General features: G+C 51.5%; 1 protein-coding gene across 18 annotated transcripts in view; it reads left to right on the top strand.

The window, feature by feature from the left end:
* The window catches only part of EPB41L1 (erythrocyte membrane protein band 4.1 like 1), a 142,653-nt gene that overhangs the window by 71,793 nt on the left and 50,427 nt on the right, over window positions 1-20,433 (top strand). For 17 of the 18 annotated variants that reach the window (XM_031433886.2, XM_031433887.2, XM_031433882.2 and 14 more), the window contains 2 exons: window positions 18,665-18,855; window positions 19,863-20,027. In XM_031433886.2, coding sequence (XP_031289746.1) covers window positions 18,679-18,855; window positions 19,863-20,027 — 342 coding nt within the window. In that variant the 5' untranslated portion in view covers window positions 18,665-18,678. Of the gene's footprint in view, window positions 1-3,457; window positions 3,562-18,664; window positions 18,856-19,862; window positions 20,028-20,433 lie in introns of those variants that run through there. The other variant, XM_031433883.2, reaches the window with a different exon arrangement.

Raw genomic sequence — 20,433 nt, 5'->3', positions numbered from 1 at the left:
CTGGGAGTCATGGGACCATTGAGTACTTGGGGTGACCTTGGCAGGGACCACCAACTACCTGGGGTGACCTTGATAAGTTGCTGCTTTACTCAGGGTCTTGGTTTTCTCATTTGAAAGATAAAATGAGGGAGGAGTGGGAGGGGCCCTGCCTGGGTGTTTGGTTTTGTCTCTGCCCTACCAGTGGCCATGCAGGACTGTGGTTGACACCATGTGCTTTGCCTTCCCAGCTGGTGGAGCCAATCACTTCCATCTTGTTCCTGGCTTTCCTGTATCCTGGCACTTTGGCACCATCAAGTTCCCTCCAGTTAAAAGTTAAGAAAGATTTTCTCCTACTTCCCAAGCAGACCAGAGAGGGGACGAGGGGTCCTGTCCCTTCTCTTCTGCCAGCGTCTGCTGATCTTCCATCACAGCAATTCAGTGACAGAAGTAGGGCGGGAAGAATTTCTCCCACTTTCTAGGAGAGAAAACAGAAGCTCAGAGAGGTCAAATCATCTGCCCAAGTAACACAGAAGCGGCAGAACAGGGCTGGAAGCAGAATTTAGAACTAAGGGAATGGAAGAGCCCCTCATTATTGAGTAGGTTCCACTTCCTCCACCGGGGCTCCTAGCATTTCTTCATTGAGGCTTTAATGAGAAATAGTTCTGGGTTGGGTCCTGGTCCTGTGCCTCAGTTTTCCTGCCTGGGGAATGAAGGCAGCCAAGGAACTGGGGTAGTGATTTCAACTGATGCCTGTAGGGGGCCATGTGTTCTTCAGAGAATGCCCCTCTCACCCCGCCCCTACGCCAATCAGATTTCTCTGGAAATTGTGGGGTGAAGTGGAAGTGTCTGGTCTAGAGAGACCGTGTTACTATGCACATGTGACCTTGGACAAGTCACTCACCACTCTGGGCCTCAGATTGCCTGTTTATAAAATGGGGGTGGTGGTGATCATATGTCGCAAGATGTGAAGATGGCACATGAAAGTACTTTGCAAACTGGAAAGTGCTACTAGAAATGTTCGTCAATAATAACAATAGAAAGAGACATAACGATAACAGTAGAAGAAGCCCAATTTTCTGTGTGGTCCCACTGACCTGAAGGGAATTGGGGCCTTTGGGTATAAACCCAGAATGATGTCTGGGAATGTTCTGCCTTGGTCTTTGGAATGTAGCCTGGATTCTTCTGGGAAAGTGAGAGGCTCCATCTAGCTGAGGATGGTGGGAAAGTGGCGGAGCCCCAGGGGAGGAGAGAGGAAGGCTCCTGCGGGGGTAAGGGGGTGGGGAGAAGGAAGGGGAGGAGGAGGGAGGGAAGGAGATGGGAAGGCCAACAAGCAGAGGAGGCTGAGAGTCCATTTGGAATAAAAATCCTTGAAGCAGTCAGTCGAAAATCTCTTAGCAGATGTGTATATGAAACAATAAGTTCATCTGGTGTAACTCCTAAGTTACTGATCCTTTCACTCATTCATTTGAATAAATGTGTAGTGAATTGAATTCCAGCAGAGCACCCCAGAGTGACCAAGTGGCTTGCCGAAGGCCACACCCCTGAGAGCCTCCTGGGGAGTTCCTGGGATGAACTGAATTTGGGAGGCAGGGGAAGGAATAGTCTGAAGGCAAAGAAGGAAATCAGTAGGGAAGTCTGCTCAGCAGGACTCGCGTCCTTCTGTGAACTGGCCCTGTGCTGGTCTGTCCATCTTCCGGTCTCCTGTCTGGAGGGAGGATGTGTTCTCTAGGACTGGGAGGAGCTGGTCTTCTTCCGCTCTCTGCTCTCTTACCACGCCTGAGCTGAGTGGGCAGCAGAGAGAGTGAAGGGACCGGAAACTGTGTCTTGGAAACATCTGGTGAAGGAGTTTGTCATGTTTCACTTGGAGAAGAGAAGGCTTGGTTTGGGGGTGGGGAAAAGGGGCATGGTTGCTATCTTGGGTTCTCTGAGGGGTGCTGGGGAGAGGGCATAGCCTTGTTCTGTGGAGGCCCTAGGGCTGGTACTAGGACCTGGGGTGGAAGGTCGCCATGGTGGAGCAGCCACCTTGGGGGAGAGGAATGGAGGGAGGGAGTTGCCTGTCCCTGGAGTGTGAGAGTAGAGATGGACACTGGAGAGGTGGGCACTGAGTAACACAGCCTACCTGTGAGGTTGACACTGAAGGAACTGCAGCATGGGGGGGTTGATGGTTTGGTTCACATCTGGGTGGCTTCCCAGCTTTGGACCTCTGTGATTTCCAGTGTGGTGGATTTTGCAGTGCCTATGACAGTGGCTGGCACAGAGTAGGTCCTCAGGAATTCCTTGAAGAATGAAAGAACAGAGGTGTATGCCTGGGATGGTGGTGGCGGTGGTGGTTAGGGAGTAGGGGTCATGTGGACCCATGGGCAGAAATCTTTGGGGATCATGTTGTGGGTTACAAACCATCTTTTCCAGGTCTTCCCCACAAACTGGGACCCCTAGACACAGGTACATCCAAACCTTTCTTTCATTGTTGGCCAAGCAAGGCCCAGAGCGGGAGAGCAATATGCCCACAGGTATTGGCTGACCCGTGGTAGAGCTGGACTCCAACCCAGGTCTTTGGAGGTCCTCGCCTGTGAACCTCATAAGGTGGTCTGGACGCTTTCTGAGTTCTAACAGTGCTGCTGGAGGGGAAGGACAAGGCTTCACTTGGTTTTGATCCATGACCTCAGTGCCACTGGCCCCTTGGCCAGCAACCACCCCCACCTTCCTGGAGCCTGGATGCACACCTGGCACATCCAGAAACACAAGCCCACTGTTACACTTATGTTCACTGTCACGGAAGCACATATGGACAAATGCACACATACACACAGAGACACATGGCATCCCGGGAGACATTTGCAATACCTCCTCCCTGGTGGGGGAGGAGCCCTGAGTCCCAGGGAAGTTCTGCCTCACGCTGAGCTGCCCGGGAGGTGAGGGTATCGAGCTGGGCGGCTGGGCTTGGTGGGCTGGGAGGCCCACTGAGGCTGAGTCACCCCTTCTGAGTCAGGGATCCTCTCTTCTTCTTCTCCCCGCCTCCTGCTCTCTCTCCGTTGAGCCCCCAAGAGGGGTTGGCCTGAGCGGGGAGGGCCGTGGGTGTCGCGGCCAGGGTGGGGGCAGCGGAGGCGCAGGACTTGGCCCCTGATGCGCGGTCCTGCTGTGGTCCGGGAACTGCCGGTGTGGCAGCTCCCGGGAGGAGGTGGCCTGGGAGCCTGAGAGGGAGGGAGAGGGAGAGAGGAAGAGGGAGACGGGCAGGGAGGAGGCGGAGGCAGGGGCAGGGCCGCCGCGAGGGAGCAGGCCGGCGCGCGCGGCTGCCCCCGGGCTGGGCGCGGAGGCCGGGCGGGGGCGGGGGCTGGCCGCGCGTCGGGCGCCAGGCCCGGGGCTGTGGGCACGGTGCCCAGCCCCCGGCGCACGCCGAGCCGCCGCCGCCGCCGCTGCTGCAGTCGGCATCCATCAGCGGGCGGGGGTGTCGCGGAACAGGCTGCTCCGCAGAGCCCGCCGCGGCCCCGCGCGCCCGCCCCGCCCCGCGGCCTGCCGGCCCGCAGGAGCCGAGGGGGCGCCCCCCCTGCCCAACCTGCCCGAGATGGGGACCCCCAGGCCCAGGTAGGCACGTGGAGCAGGGGATCAGGTGGCAGGGAAGGCTGGGGGCTCGGTACGTGGAGGCCCAGCCTCCAGTCCTGGGGGAGGACTGGGGACAGATCGGGAGGAACTGAGTTTGCGGGCTGTTGGTCCTCTGACCAGTGTGGGGAAGGTCCTTGCTGTTCCTCCCCACCTCCCAGGTCTGCAGCCTCCCCAGGCCTGGAGAAAGAAGTGGTCAGGCGGTGGCTGGTGCTTGCTGTAGGGATGAACGGTTGCTGGGTGCCGGGCTGGCCCACTATGTTCTCCCAGACTCTTCCTGCTGCCTCTGGAGGCCGGGAGCTCTCTGGATATCTCTGTCCAGGCTTCAGATGCTGCAGGACAGTCTCTTGGCTGGAGGCTGGGATGCTGGGGAGCTCTTGCCCTCATCCTCTCCCTCTGGTTACAGATCTTTCCCCACTGCCGTCTCACTTCCCATCCCACCTCCCTTCCAAGTCTCCCAAAGTGGGGGTGGGGTGGGGTGGGGGATTAGAACTTGGCCCTAAGACCTCCGTGGTTCTGGCCTGGCATTGTCCTGGCCAAAGGCTGCCCCTTCCTGTTAGAGGGGGAGGATTTGTGGGTCACAGTTTTGTCTGACACCTTCACATGTGGGGATATCCAAGGGCCCAAGAGGCTGGGTATTGGGGACAGGCATGGGGGGGGGTGACTACAGCCATTGGGGTACTTACCAGGTGCTGAGACCACTGTCTAGCAGAGCCAAGGCCCAGTCTGGTACACGGGGACCTTGCGGGGCTGGACAAGGACTAGGAAGGAGTTCTGAGGATACCGGTCTCCATTTTTGTGGCTGCCGGCCATGGTCCTTGCTCCCCACCCCCACGCCTGCCCCCGCCCCTCAGCTCTGAGAATGCATTGGTGGGGGAGAGACACTACTGTGTCTTCCTGCCTTCACTTCTGGATCTGCATACCACCTCCTCTGCACCCAAAGGTGGGAGTGTAAGAGGACTGGTTTAGAACCTCTCTGGAGCCGTGTGGGGTTCAGCTGCTTCATCTCTCCCCACCACCCATTCTTAAGAGTCTTCCAGAATCCGTCACAGCTGGGCCAGGTTGATAGCTAGGGATACGAATGGTGCCCTCAGAAGCTCCTGGAAGACTTGATGCTGCCTGTCCTGGGCAAGGGTGTGGAGAATAGAAGCGACTGTGTGCCCGCCTGCCCACCCATCCCTCCAGATGGAGCCTGCGGCAGAGGCAGCCTGTGCCAGCCTCCTCTGAGCCACTGTGGCCCAGGGAGGCTCTGCCAGCTCTAAGCAGGGATGAAGCTGGCTTCTGCTGGCCCGTCTGAGGTCAGGCCTGCCTGGCAACCCCATGTGGTGTGCAGAGCATGGTCCCTTGAGGGGCACCTTAAGGCAGTCCTGGAGGAGATCAGTGCAGGGTGCATTATTCCTATTGGAACCCTTCCTGGGCCGCATGGTGGTTCCCTGGGCCCAGTTCCGTGAGCTTGATAGAGGGCTGCTTCCACAGAGCCCGCATGAGAGCAGTGTTTGGTCCCATGGTCCTCACTCAGTAAACATGGAAAGGTTGAATGAGGCCTCAAGAGGAAGAATGACTTGTCCAAGTTCACACGGCAGTTGGGTGAGAGAGCCAGCACTAATGTACCAGATTTTCTCTCTCGGTTTGGGGTTCTTGCAGCCCAAATGCCTGCTTCCCTGTTGCCACAGCAGTCTGGTACACAGGACTCTGACAGGCTGGGCATTATAGCCTGGAGCCTGAGGCTGCCCCTTAGGAGGGGCCTTACTTTGGTCTCCTAGCCCTTGTTCCCAAAAGGTGAGGAGGAAAGGCCAGGCTGCCTCACAGATAATGGGCCAGGGCTGAGGCAACAGGCAGGGGGTAGCCCTGGTCTCTGTTGGGAGTGTGCAGAGCCAACAGGATGCTTGGTGCTCAGGCACATTCTGGGCCTGAGCCTCTCGGGGCAGGAGAGAGGGTCTCCCAACTAGACAGGCTGAGGTGGGAGGTACCTCTGTGTTAGCTCCAGTGTGGATGTCCTTGTGAGCCTCTCAGGGCCTCTGTGTCCCCATTTGTCAAAAGAGGGTAATAATCTCTATCTGGAGTAATACCAATGATTACACAATCAGATAGAGGACATTTATTGAGCACTTACTGTATGCCATGCCCTGGGGCAGTAAGTGCTTTGCATTATCTCAGCAATCCTGACAGGTAGGTAGATGCTCACTTCTTACAGATGAGAAGGTAAGGCTCAGAGAGATTGTGTCACATGCCTGAGGTTACACAGCTGGAAGGTGTGTGGCTGACTGAGTCCAGAGTTCCTCTCTCTACCATAGCATTATACCTGGGGCCCTGTCTCAGAGTACCAGGTTGGTGTCTGGCAGAGCTGGACAACTAATGTGCCAGGGCTGGTCCAGGTGGAGAGGTCTACGTGTTGCATCTCATGATCCAGGATGGCTCTGTGACCCGAATGCTCCTGTGGTCCTGAGGGATCGGGGCAGAGAGGTAGTGGCTGGAAGCCTGAGAGAGGGGTTGGTCTTGGCCTTCTGCTTCTTGGCCAGGGTCCCCCAAGAGTGGGGATGCTCTGGCCTCCCTGCTCCTACTGGCTACCAGGGACAACTGGTTGGCTCTAAGACTGGTTGGCCTTGCCACTCGCCCCTGCCACATTTGATAAGAACCTAGTGACCAGAAAATACAAGGGAGGGAATGGAAGGGAAGGCAGGGACCAGCTGGGACGGTGAAGAGGGGGCCCTTTGGGGTGGAGACCTGAGCCTGGGTGGACAGGTTGGGGTGGGAGTGGGCAGGCACTGCTTCCTTTGTGGGCGGGAGGCTTGTGGGTATGAATAGTAGCAGCCAGCACTTACTGAACACTTACTACATGCCAGGCACTGTTTTAAGGACTTGACTGTACAACTCATAAAATCGTCACAAAAGCCTTTGAGGTGGGTGGGAGTTCTTCTTCCCATTTTACAGACTGAGGGAAGAGGCTTAGCCAGGGAAAGATAGTTGCTCAAGGTCACACAGCTAGGTAGCACAGGAGCCAGGATTCAAATCCAGGCGGTGTGAGTCAGGGCCACGTTTCTGATGGTCATGCTGGCAGCCCGCGGCTTTTTCTCAGAGGTCATACTCAGTTTTGTTCAATTTGGAAACTATTCCCTGAATACCTCCTGCAGGTCCCGTGTGGCCTCTGGGGAAACATCCCTCTTCTCAGGGGACTCCCAGTCTCCCCTGGAGAGGCGCGGATATGACACAGGGGAGGTAATGGCATAAGTAAGCATGGATTCCTATTCTGGTCATCAGGGAAGGCTTCAAGATTGAGGCCTTTGCACTGGGCGCCAAAGGCCAAGTGACATTTCAGTAGTTTTGGGGAAAGTGTACCCAGTCCACTAGTCAGAGGAGAAGGAAGTAGGGATGTCTTTGGAGAAGACTGGGCGGCCTGGGGTGCGTGCAGCAGATGGTGCAGGGGCCTGAGGGTGACTCAGAAAGTCAGCTTGTGTTTAAGTCTTTGGCAAAGTTCTGAAATCTGCCAGACCTGAGCTCTCATCACAGCTCCCCTTTGTGCTAGCCATGTGCCCTCGGGCATATCACCTAGCTGATCTAAGCCTCAGTCTCCTCATCTGTAAAAGGTGGACAAACACACCTATCTCATGAGACCATGTCACGGTTGTTATGTAAAGGACCTAGTGCAGTGCTGGCACGTCACAGGGACTCAGTGAACGTTAGTTCTCTCCTACTTTGGTCTCTCTCAGATGTCAGGCTAAGATGTTTCCACTTGACAGGAGTCTGGAGGTTCCGGGAACCTCTGCAGGTGTTTGGTCTGCACGGGGCATGCACTGGGGCGTGAAAGAACCGTGTCTGGGAAGGTCCCTTTGGCAACTGTAAGAACCACAGGGAGGGGCTGGACTGTGGCAGGAAAAACAACAGCCCTGTGGACCTGCCGGGCTGGGGAGGAAGGAATGTTGAAAGCACACCAAGATGTCCCCTCGGGTGGTTGGGGGAGGAGCGGCTTGGGGCCGGGAAGGCCATGGTGGGGGGGAGGGGGCATGAATTCGATTTGCGGCCTTAAGTGTTTCAGATGAAAGACTGGCTCCCTTCAGTTGCTCCGAAGGTTGCGCAGCATCTTCTTTGTGCATCTGGCTTTTTTTCCCCCCTCTTTTGCATAATTTCCTTTGGATGAATCCCCATCAGAGCTTCTTCCATAATAGCAGCAAATTGGAACTAAGTGCCTGACAATAGGAAGATGATTGAGAACGTTTTGGAACATCCAGTGGATAAAATAATATGCAGCCATGAACAGCCACAGAAATACTTATCCTTGCAGTGTCTGGAGCTGTGCACTTGTGAAGCTCTTTTGCACCCTTTCTTCGTTTCATTTCTTGTCCATGTGACAGAGGTGGCACAGGGGTTAGAGCCTTCCGGTACATGAAGAGATTCAGGCTAGGCTCTAATCTGAGGGCAGGGTTCATGTTTTATTCATTGTTCTATCCTCAGCGTGTGGCTGAATGATTTGCAAATGCTTGTCTGGTGGAAGAATTGATTGAGTGAACAAAGCAGAAGGGAGGTGACTTGTCCAAGGTCATACACTGTAGGAAGGCCCGGGACCTGCGCCTCCTCATCCCTACTTGCCACATTCTTCTCACTCATCACTCAGTATCAGGGAAGGGAGTAGGATGGAGAGGTTCCCAGAGGGAACTGGGGATGCACACAGATCCAGGCTTACGTCTAGTTTCTGTCCTTACTGGCTGTGAGTCTTGGCAAGTCACTTTATCTTTTTAAGCCTCAGTTTCCCCATCTATAATGTGGATAGTCCAAGTACCTGCTTTTAGGCTTGTCATCAAGAATAAAAGATTTAAGTCATATAAAATTCTTAGCACAGGAACTAGCGCATTGTGACACACCTATGAACATTAGCTGCGATGATCATGATGATAAAATAATGTGGAAATATTTCTGATACAATTAATGTTAAATGGGAAAAAAAAAAACCCATAAAAGTATGAGCACTCAGATTCAAGTGGTGTAAAATTAGGTCTGACCATAGATACAGATTGGAAGAGAACAGGCAGAAATGGCGTTCCAGCAGGTACTATGGGAAGTAAATAAGGCTGACCAAAAAAGGTCTTTTTTGAATATTTTATTTATTTTTCTTTAGTTTTAATACAAAAGAATTATGTGAAAAATCCCATTAATTCAGAAGCATATTCTCTTCTTGGTTCCCCAACCAAATCCTTCTTGCCAGAAGTAGCCGATAATAACTGTGGCGTGTATCCTTCCGGGGTATTTTCTATGCCTACATAAGCATACAAATCAGAATGGGACTGATTTGTATTATTGCATTATTGTTTTACAATCTACATTTTTCATTATGTGTACTGACAACCTTCCATGTCAGTGTATGTGAAATCCATCTAAAAAATCTACACAATAGATATGTAATACTTTCGTAATCCATTTTTCAATGGATAAATCCTAGTTCGTTTGACCAGCCTGCTGTTGATGACATTCAAAGTTGTTTCCAATTTTACTCTATTCTAAATAATGCTGACAATGAACCCAGCTAGTGTTTAAACAAAGAAAATCAAATGAGAGAGATTCAGAAACTGTGAGACCACGAAGTGCTGCCTGGGAGGGTCTGCTTCTCCCTCCTCCCTTCCCCGCTTCTCCTGCCTTCTCAGGGGAGCCCGAGGGGGCAAGGACTCTGAGGGCTGGGTTGCTTGGAGGAGGCCCTGTCTCTGTCACCCCCGAAGGACGGGGATGTCCTAGGGAAACCCCTTCCTTCACTCACCCAGTATGGAGCTCTCCTGTGAAATTTTGAAATTCTCTTTGCTTTTTTTTAAATTGAAGTATAGTCGGTTTACAATGTTGTGTTAATTTCTTGTGTACAGCATAGTGATTCAGCTATCGATATATATAGATATAGATATAGATATATATGTAATCCTTTTCCTATTCTTTTTAGTTATAGGCTATTACAAGGTATTGAATATAGTTCCCTATGCTATTACAGTAGGACCTTGTTGTTTATTTTATATATAGTAGTTAGTATCTGCAAATCCTAAACTCTCAATTTATCCCTCCACTCCCCACTTCCCCCTTGATAACCGTAAGTTTGTTTTCTTTGTCTGTGAGTCTGTTTCTGTTTTGTAAATCAGTTCATTTGTGTCATTTTTTTAGATTCCACACATAAAGATATCATATGATATTTGTCTTTCTTGGTCTGGCTTACTTCACTTATTATGACAGTCGCCAGGTCCATCCATATTGCAGCAGATGGCATTATTTTTCTTTTCGTGGCTGAATAGTACTCCATTGTGTGTGTGTGTGTGTGTGTGTGTGTGTGTGTGTGTGTGTACACCATAACTTCATATTTTCTTTGGATGCTGTAAGCTGCTGCCTGGGCCATACTGCTGCTTATACCCTGAGTGTCCTTGGACAAGTTCTTGACCTTCTCTGGACCTCAGTTTGTCCACCTGTATGGTAGTGGCAGCATTCCTGATGAGAGCCATTGCCGTGACTTGAGTGTCTACTCTTTGGCAAACGTGGTGCCGAGGGCACTCCACTTGCATGGTCTCATTTCATTCTTGCTAAATGCCTTTGCAGTGGAGGGGGTATTAGTCTCATTCTACGTGCTCCTGCTGTCTCTCAGAGAGGTTACATCACTTGCCTCAGGTCCCTAAGCCAGTGGAGCCAGGATTGGCTGCTCCAAAGCCCGAGTTTGTAACTGTTGTTTCATGTTCCCTCTCACCAACTGCCGATCAGTGAGGTCCAAGTGAAATGATGATTATAAAAGGATCCTTTAGCTTGTAAAGCGCCCTGCACATGGGAGGGGCTGATACTGCTGTTATTATTTCTACATCCAGAGCAACGGTAGCTTTGGTTACATGGTTGACAGCAAGTTGGAGGTGGTGGGACATAGCAGGAGGGAGTGGGAAGGGCATGGGACTGGGAACCAGCAGACTGGGGCTCTACTCCAACTGGCTGGCTGTGTGACCTTGGCCAGCCAAGCCTGTCTGGGGGATGGACCCACCTATCTCACGTGGCCCTCGTGGAGCTCAAAGGAGACAAAGCCCGGAAGACAGCCTGTTCGTTGTCTGACTCAGAGGATGTCCCGCTACAGGGAGGTCTCTGTCTGCCTCTGCAGTCATCGGTGTGGTCCAGGCAGGAGGCACTTCTCCTTTCTGATGCTGTTATTCTGCAGATCTGGGCATGTCATGTGGTCCCCAGCCTACAACTGCACATTAGTCTGTGGCTCCGCGGTGGCACGTGAAACCTTTGGGCAAGAAGCCAGTGCTGACGGGTGGCAGCCTCTTCACACTGCTTGGTTTTATTTAACGCGGTGCCCATGAGTACCACAGGCCTCTGACAAATTGTCATCTCCCCACTGCCGTGTACAGACCTGGGCAGTAGTAAGAGTGGCTGTGGGCCCAGCTCCTGTTTCCACCCCTCTGACTCCATCAGGGGCCTGGCTGGGAGGGTGGCACAGGGTCCCCCTCCTCCCTCATCACAGGCAGTCATTGCGTTCATGTCCACCTGGAGATTGTCACCGAGGAAGTGAATGCTCTGTACTGGGGAAATCCTGGTGGGAAGTAACCTCATCCCCAAGAGGGGAAGAATAAGTCTTAATAGGCTCTCTCTTGCTTACTGTGTCTTTTCTTTTAATTCTTTTCTTACTCCAAAAGTAACCCATGCTCAGAGTAGAAAAATTGTGTAACGCAGAGAACCCCCAAAAAGCCCCCAAAAAAGTCTGTAATTCTTGCTCCAAGGGAATGCTATTGTTAACATTTGAGCCTTTAGACTCAATACTAAAGATGAGAATATCTAGTATTTCTGGAGCCCTAACTGTGGGTTTTGCCGTGTGTTAAGTGCTTTATGGGCATGATCTGATTCAGTTTTCATAGTAAACCTGTGAAGCAGATAAAATTACTATGATTTTACAAATGAAGACACTGATGCTCAGAGAGGTTAAGGGGGTGTTCAAGTCTCCTGGTCTCCTGTTTTATCCTTAACTGCTAGACTGTACTGCTTCTTCCCAATTTCTCTTTCCCTCCCTCTCTAATACATATATCTGTTTAGGGTCAGGTGGTGTATCAATCAGATTCTGGCAGAAAACAGAATTCCACTCAGATGCTGCAACTTGGAGATGTTAGTAAAGCTTCAGGCAGGGTTAAGGGTACCCACAAACTAGCAGTGACAGAGGCTGTTACCTCCCTTAGGCCTGAATGAGCAGACGGAGGGACTGGTGTCACCGGAATTCAGTGATGGCTGGGCCTGTGCAAGGAGCTGTCACAGAGGGGTTCAGCCACTGCCAACACTACAGGGAAGGCATTCGGGAAGATATACCCCCACCCCTCTCTTCTTCCACCCTCAGACCTCCCGCCAGTGCCTCCCATTGGCCAAAGGCAACCAGAAGTCTGCAGGCAAGGGAATTCAAAGGACAGTCCACAGGCTCAGCCTCCTGCTTCTTTGAGCAGGACTGGTTCTGGGGGTGCAAATGGGGACTAACAGCCCAGAAGATGGTTGTAGGGGGTGGAGGAAGATGTGCTTCCTAACTTCCCCAAAAGAAAGAATGATCTTGGTAGCTGTGATGACTGAGGACATCATTCAGAACAGATGAATCTCACTTTCCGCGTAGCATTTTTTTTTTTTTTTTTTTTTTTTTGATGTTTTGGTGTCTTCCACATGCTGTCCATTTTTCTTTCTCTCTCCGCTCCTTCCTACCACTAGTTCCTACCTGGTTCAGAATTCCCACAAATGCCTGGGCAAAAATCGTCAGTGTCTCAGATTTAGAGGAGAGCCTTACTGGCTAGGGAGTAATTGCTCCCCACTATGGATGCTTGGGGCTGTGTGTGCCCTCTTGCTGTCCCACTGTGTGCATGTGTGTGGAAAGGCATGGTTTGGGTACGCATGTCATAAACATCTGTGACGTAGGCTCCCTTGTCTTTAGCATGACTGTAACTTTTGTATTTTAAAGTCCTTTCTTTCTCTGAAACATCCTTTATCCACAGGGCCCCTCTCTGAAGTGAGAGGACAGGGGCTCTCATCCCTGTTTGACAGATAGGGAAACTGAGGATCAGAAGGGGAAAGTGACCTGCCCAAGGCCCATCACATGGGAAGTGACAGAACCAAAACAAGAAACAGTGGTCCTGATTCTGAATTCAGCTCTTCCCTCTATACTTGCCTTTCAGTCTCCAGAAATTTTCCCTTAGCCAGCTTCACCCCTGGAAGAACTTCGCACAGGACGACCACCCTGAAGCTGCTGAAATGCCATGTAGTAGGACGGACTTTGGAGTCAGAGAGATCTGGCACAGCCTTATGACCTTGGGCAAATCGGTAGGCCTCTTTGGGCCTGTGTGTCCTCATCAGTAGAATAAGGATGATAATATCAGGAGTTTGGATGGAAGGTCAGGTGCTCAAGGTCTGATAAGTTGTCAGGACAGGCTGGCTGGCCGGTGGCCAGAAGGGCTCCCGAGGTGAATGCAGCCCAGGCCTCTGGACTTAACAATTGTCTTGTTGGTGTTCCATCCCCCCATCACCCATTTATTTGTCCAGTTCTCCATCTACACAACCATCTGACCCCAGGCTCCCTGGGTTTGAATTCTGGCCCTGCCATTTACTAGCTGCGTGCTCTTGGGCAAGTCACGTCACTTCTGGGTGCTTTAGTTTCTTCTTTTGGAACATGGAGATATTAAGAGTACGTATTACAGTTTATTATGAAGATTAAATCAGTTAATTGACATAAAGTGCTTAGATCAGTGCCTGGCAAATAGCAAACTCTGTAAATGTTAGCTTTGTTGTTGTTATTTACCAAGAATTGCACTAAGCTCTGGGGATAATGGCAAATGAGACAGATAAGGTTTTGTCTTTTTGGAGTTTATATTCTAGAAGAGGAATGGAAACAAATAAGTAAATCAATCGATCAATATAAAAGTTCTGTTTGTGAACTTATGAAAAAACCAAACCCAGCATGCTTGCTTCATGGGAACAGAGTTTCTGTTTGAGGGGTGATGAAAAATTTTGGAAATAGATAGTGGTGATTGTTGTACAACATGGTGAAGGTAATTGCTGCCCTTGGATTGTTACACTCAAAAGTGGTTATAATGGCAAAAACAAAATAAAGCAAAACCAAGAAACCCAGCTGTAACCAAAAAGAACAGAGGGAGGGACCCACTTGAGACAGAGTGGTTAAGGAGCACCTAGATTGAGGTCTGAGGGGTGATCGCTGCCAAGAGTCAGAGACAAGCCCACCGTCCACGCAGAGGGACCATTAAGGGCAAAGCCCAAGACAGGGGCCAGCCTGACATGGCTGAGGTGCAGACAGAAAGCCAATGTGACTGCTGCATCACAGTGATGGTGGCAATGGGGGAGGGCAGTGGTGGGAGGTGATGCCGGGGCCAGACTGTAGCTTTGATAAGGAGTTTGTGTTCTGTTTTGATGGGAAGTCATTGGTGGTTTTAAAGAGGGCACCCAGTGGGAGTTTTGAAGATATCTGTGTGGTTGCTCTGTGGAGAATAAATCCTAGGAAGGCCGAGGTGGCTACAGGGAGACCCTGGAAGAGGCTGGGGCAGCCATGCAGGCATGAGCTGAGAGTGGCTTGGACCTGGCTAGATGTGGGGATGGAGGAAAAGAACAAATTCAATTTGCCGGACTCAGAGATGCTGATTCACGCTAACCCTGGTGGGAGAGCTTGATGTATAAACCAGTCAATGCATTTTTAATGAGCAATACAATCGTAGGCTAAGTGGATATTGACTCTCCTGGGCTCAGACACCCTCTTCCTGCAGGCCACCCAGATGGCAAGCCATGGCATCTGAAGGCTGCTTACTGACCCCAGAAGGCGAGCTGGGGGAGCCAGCCAGTGGTTGCAGCGTTGAAGAGCATCAGATGCTGACAGCCTGCTGAGCTGGCCCCAGACTGGGCCAGGCAAGCAGGCCTGGGCCTTCCCAGGCCCCTCTCCTCCAGACAGGGCTGGCGCGGGCCTCGTCAGCATTTACTTCTCTGGCTGACCTTTCCCTTTTGTAAATCCTGTGCATTGGGGTTTTCATATGTGAGTGTCATCAGTCAGGCTCTGCTGGCCTCTGTCTCTTCAGAAGTCTCTCTCCATCTGCTCTGGGTGGGCACTTCGGAACTCCTGGTTCCCAGACCACTGCCTACGGCAGCTTCCCATTAATTGTAATCCTTGCTTGTAATTCCAGGCCCTCTCACGGTTGTTTTATTAGGTACCCTCTCAGTGTTATTTTCCTGACGCTCCATCACCACCCTGAGAGGGAAGGGGGAGTGTTTCTGTTTTATAGATCGGGTGACGTAGGCTCAGAGAAGTGAAGTCACTTGCCCAGGGTCACAGAATGAGCTAGTGGTAGAGCTGGGCTTTGGGTCTCCCCCCTGCCTTGCTGCCCTGCATGGAGGGGCCCATGGGCTGCCTGTGTGTGAAATTCCTGACCCCGGGCCTGGCCCGCAGTGGTGCTCGCTCAGCGACGCGAGCCCTGCCCTTTCCAGCAGAGGAACCCTTCTGACTTTTGCAAGGCTGCCTGCACCACCCCCAGCTCCCTCACGTCTCCCTGACTCCAACCTGTCCCTCCCACCAGGCTGTTTGGAGCTCACCTTTATGGGCTTCTTGTTCGAATAAGTGAAGATGTCAAGGCCTCCTCCCTGTCCTCTGCACAGGCCTACCTGTTCCCATGTCTTGGGTGATTGCCCACATGGTGACTCAGCCCAAGTGTCCTCCCTGCCATCACCTGTCTAGATCCTCCCTTTTTTCAAAACCTTACTCCTTACCCTCTACTCCCTATCCTGTAAGTCTTCTTTTCCAGCCCATACTCCTGATCACCAGGTCCTCAAAGTCTCCTAGAGGCTGAAGCATACACTGGCAGATCTAAGTCACATCCTGGTCTGTAACAGTCTCCTGGATGACCATCATCCTCCCACATTGCAATGAGCTCTGTAGGAACGAGCACGTGTTCCTCAGGTCCCCTACAGTGCCTGGCTGGCCTGGCCACCCAGCAGGCTTCATCAGAGCATGCTGACCTGGACCAGGGCGGAACTGTGCCCACGTGACTGGCTGTGGCAGAAGCCAGGCCACGTTCTTGGCTCCCTTGCTGTGCCCTAGTGAGAGAAGCATGCCGTTATCCCTGGACTTGTGCAATAAAGAAGGAGCTCATCATAGGTTTACAAAATAATAATGTTATTTTTCTTTTTAATTCGTATTTTTTTTAAGTTTAAACAGCTTTTATTTATCTCTTGTCATCCTGGGCCATGTGAATTGAAAAATGTATTTTTTAACTTCTAATTTTTTTTAATCATTCAAGAAATCTCCAGCTGTAGTAGAAAAAATAACATTTGAACAGAAAGAAGAAAAAATAATTTGTATTCCTGCCAGCTAGGAATAACCATAGTCGGTACTTTGCTGAATTTTCTGTAGCTGTAAGCATGCATTAATCAAAATAGGGTCAATCTGTACAAACTGTTGTATGTCATGCTTTTTTCACTCGGATATTTTCCAGGATTTTTTACATCATCTTTTTCACTCTCGATAAACCATTGTTTATCTAACCAGCCCCTGGCCATGGGGTCTGTGGGTGGCTCATGCCACCTCCTTGGCTTCCAGCCTGGGCCTGAGTGCTTTCTCTTCCGAGGAGATGCTGTTGGGGTTTACTTGAGGCAGCAAAATGCGGTGGAAAGAATAATGGACCCGGAGCTGGGATATGGGGAGTCAGGAGGCTGGATGGGGAGGAGAGTGGGCGGGAGGGACCGGGGAAAACCTGTCTGAGGAAATGACTGTTACTCAAGTCTCTTTTGCTCTCTGGGTCTCACCTGTAAATGAAGAGGAGGAGATTGAATTATCTCTAAAATCTTCTAGCTTCTCTCATCTGTGGTTCTGCCAGCACCAGGCTGTCCCTGCCAGCAGGCTCTGCTGGAGACTCGGGCAGGGACACACTGGGATATTTATTTAAAATAACTCTTCTGGCTATTTTCAAGAAGCTGCAGACCTGGGGAAGGTCTAGAGAGCAGGGGCTGACATCAGACAGAGGCCGAGGGGAGGCGTAGATGTGCTGGCGCGTCAGGGCCCAGGAGGGTCATGTGGATTCTGCTTCTCACAGCACAAAACATACAGATTAGTCTGTGGATTTTTTTTTTTTTTTGGAAGCAAAATTAAGCAGGCATTTATTTAAGGGTTCTTCCCCTTGAGGCCTTATCTAGCATAATGGCTTCTACCCTCCAGTGCAGGCTTAGAAGAAATCTGGAGCCAGGCAGCTACATCTCCACCTGAGCCCACGAGGCTGTGAGCTTCCCTGGAGCAGCTCCTGTTGCTTTGTGCTCTGGCACAGTCGTCACTTAGTGTCATATAAGCGACGGAGAGGCTCTGTTTAACTATGGCTTTCAGTTATACCGTAAAGCCCAGGGTAATGACATGAGTGGAAAGCATTTCTGGGTGGGGATGAGACCACGTGGACCAAGGCCTTCCCTTCCTCCTCATCTTGCTGTTTAAAGCAGCGTCAGTAACAACATACCGTCTGGTTTGCACTGCGAGCTCCAGCTTACAAAGTGTTCCACTCAGTATCCAACTCAGTGGGGATTTAGGTTGCTCGTGACCTGTCAATGGCCCTACAGTTCTTGGGTGACTGAGTCGGGTATTCAGGGCCCCTGACTTTCTGTCCAGTGCCTCTTGCTTTGGGCGAGGCCAGTGGTCCCTGGAATGCAGGGGCAGAAACTGGGAAATAAAAGGGAGCCTGGGGCCAAGGCTTGAAGCATGTGCACAGCCCATCGTGCATCCAGTGTCTGTCTGTTTTTCTGCCCATCGGAGGCCCCCATGGTGGGTGGGGTGGCAGAGGGACCTGCCAGGTCTCAATTGGGTTTTTCTCATGTAATATGATGGAGGAAGCCTCTCAACTCAGAGGTGAGGGTTCCTGTTCATTTCTCTGTTCCCTGGTTTTAGCTTCAAACTTGTTTTTGAGGGGTTTTGGCCCATTACTGAACCCCCATCAGTGGAAACAAGCAAACAACTTGTGGGTTAAAAAATAGATACGTATTTTCAAAATTATACAAGCAATTTACAAAGTGTATAAAGTTAAAAATGAAGTTCCCTTTCTTAACCTGTGGAACGCTCTTATTTTCCTCTCTACTTCTGAATTTTTCACCTCTCTAAACAGTTTGGTGAGTGTCCTTTCGGATCTTATACTACATGTGTGCAAACACAAAGATGTATTGTTGAGGTTATTGGTGTTTTTTTGTTAATATAAAAATGGGACCATGCCATTCTCTCTCTCTCTCTCTCCTCTTCTCTCTTTGCAATTTGCTTATTCCAACAGAACAGCTGGGCAATAGGTCCAGATTCTCTGAAATCTCTTCATTTCCTGCTCCAAGGGGGAAATGATAAGAGCAGTCTGCTGCAGAGATAATTTCTGTCTAAGTCTTGTGCTTTTTGGTTAAGTCCTAGTGAGATGAACTGGCTGCACATTTGTAGCTGACCTGGGGCCTGAGCCCAGGTCTCCTGACTTTTACATTATTGGGGCTGTGTGTTTTTTAAGAATCTCTTCCTTTCTTATCCGTTTGGATCCATCCTGACAACATCCCCAGGAAGTAGCGGGGCAGGAGTTATTGAGGCCTGGGGCATGAAGAGCCTTGCCCAAAGTCAGTACCTATTGGAAGGGCTGGGAGCCCAAGGCTCTTTTTGGTTGAGTTCAGTTTATCCAGCATTTATTGAGGGGCTACTGTGTGCCAGGTGCTGTGGTTGGAGAGACAGCCTGGCCAAGGGCCTGCCTGGAGGTGGTCACCGACTGTCCCTTGTGCTCTTGGCAGAGTAGGGCTCCCTGGAGAGACTCTCCCTGCCCCTAGGAAGTCCGTGATTCCAGACCCAGGGCAAGAGATTAGAGTCCCTGAGGAGCTCTCTGGGCACAAGGGTGGGTGGGGGTCTGTTGACCTTGGCTGCTGCCACTAACCCCTCACTTCTCATGACTCTCTCCCCACCCTCACTTCCTCTGTCTCTCCCTCCCTCCTCCTCCTCTCTGTGGCTCTTTGTCCATTTGTCTCCATCTGTCCCTCTCCGTGTGTGGTTCCTGTTCCCCCTTGCTCTGTTCTGTCACACCATCGCTGCCCCTCTCCCCCATCACATGCTCTCTCCTTCCTGCCAATGCAGGCGTGCTGGTCACCATGACAACAGAGACAGGGCCTGACTCTGAGGTGAAGAAGGCTCAGGAGGAGGCCCCGCAGCAGCCCGAGGCAGCCGCCACAGCAGCCACCCCCGTGACCCCCGCCGGCCACGGCCATCCCGAGGCCAACTCCAATGAGAAACATCCACCCCAGCAGGACACTCAGCCTGCCGAACAGGTATGTGCCCGAGAGCATGGGCATCTCTCCTCTTACCCAGCCAGTCCTCCAGGAGGGAGGAGAGAAGAGAACTGAGATTCATCACTGCCCCATTACATGCCAAGCACTCTGCTTGAGGCATCATGTTCATTTTTATATTTAATTCTCCAAGAGCTGAGAGGGTAACTGTTAATCTTCCCATTTGACATTTTGGGGAAACCAAGCCTCAGCCAGATGAAGTGAGTTATCCGAAGTCACATTGCTATAAAGTGACAGAAGTGCAGGTCAGATCTAGATCTGATTTTGAACATCTGTGTTCCTCCAACCTTATTTTCCTGTCCCCCAGGCCTGTCCATTCTAGCTTGGTGAGCCCAGTGTGACTCTAGAGCAAAATTCGTCTCCCTAAAGAGACAAGGGCCGGATGGGTATAGCTCATTGGTAGAGCGCGTGCTTAGGTTAGCATGCACAAGGTCCCGGGTTCAGTCCCCAGTACCTCCACTGAAAAAAAAAAGAGAGACAAGGGACTCAGGGGTCATCAAACTATGGAATTCACACCTTGCTTAATTCACAACAGGCCCAGAGAGGGCAGGGACTTGGCTGAGGTCATTGAGGGCGTTCGTGGCAGAGATAGGACTAGCAGGCGGGGCTCTGACCTCCCTCCCCTCCATCAGATCTGTCCCAGCCTTGGGCTGAACCCAGTAACAGACTGAGAAGGAGACTGTGCCCTGGGAACTCATGCACTGTTCTAGGGAGACGGGACAGCTCTGGCTGCTGGGTTAGGTTTTTCTGGGATGCTCCCACCTGCAGGGAAGCAGTGAACCCCTTTCACGAGCTCACCCATCATACACAGGAGCTCTGGCTCTCCTCCTGTGCACACCCACCGTAGATCCTGGTCCCCTGGGGGTCTTAGAGGGCTCTCATTTGGAGGTCTGTCTTAGCCCTAGCTGCTTCCTAATTGCGTCTCACTTGGATGAGAGGCTACAGTTTCAAGCTCACTGACCGAACCCTTCCCTTGGTTGGCCCTACAGAGCCTAGACATGGAGGAGAAGGACTATGGGGAGGCTGATGGCCTGTCAGAGAGGACCACACCCAGCAAGGCCCAGAAATCGCCCCAGAAGATTGCCAAGAAGTACAAGAGTTCCATCTGCCGAGTCACTCTGCTCGATGCCTCTGAGTACGAGTGTGAGGTGGAGGTAAGGAGCACCCAGCGCCATAGGCCCCGTCCCTGGCTGACTGGCTGCAGCACGGGGACAGGCCTTGTGTGCACGCAGCCTGAGCCAAGCCAGAGGGCGTCCATTCTTCATGGAGTCCAGGACTGACTGCTGCATCCTGGGGAGATGACCTGGCCAGCCCTCCTGTGCACAGATGGTGGCACCAAGGCCGGGAGAGGGCTCTTAAGACTGCAGATAGAATTAGGCATGGGGCTGGCGCCAGGAAAAGGTTTCTCAGGGTGGCTGTACCTTGGTGAGCAGCCACCGTCTCAAGGCTGATCTGTAGGCCTGGGCTCTTTGATCTCACCCAGCAGACACTGATGTTTCAGCTAGAATCATTTTCACATGAAGAGGGATCTCCCTTGTGAACCACCCTGTCCAGGGCATC

The sequence above is a fragment of the Camelus dromedarius genome, chromosome 18 (assembly GCF_036321535.1).
Source record: "Camelus dromedarius isolate mCamDro1 chromosome 18, mCamDro1.pat, whole genome shotgun sequence".
NCBI classification, from domain to species: domain Eukaryota; kingdom Metazoa; phylum Chordata; class Mammalia; order Artiodactyla; family Camelidae; genus Camelus; species Camelus dromedarius.
Note: the sequence above shows the minus strand (reverse complement) of the source record. Positions and strands in the feature narration are given on the sequence as shown.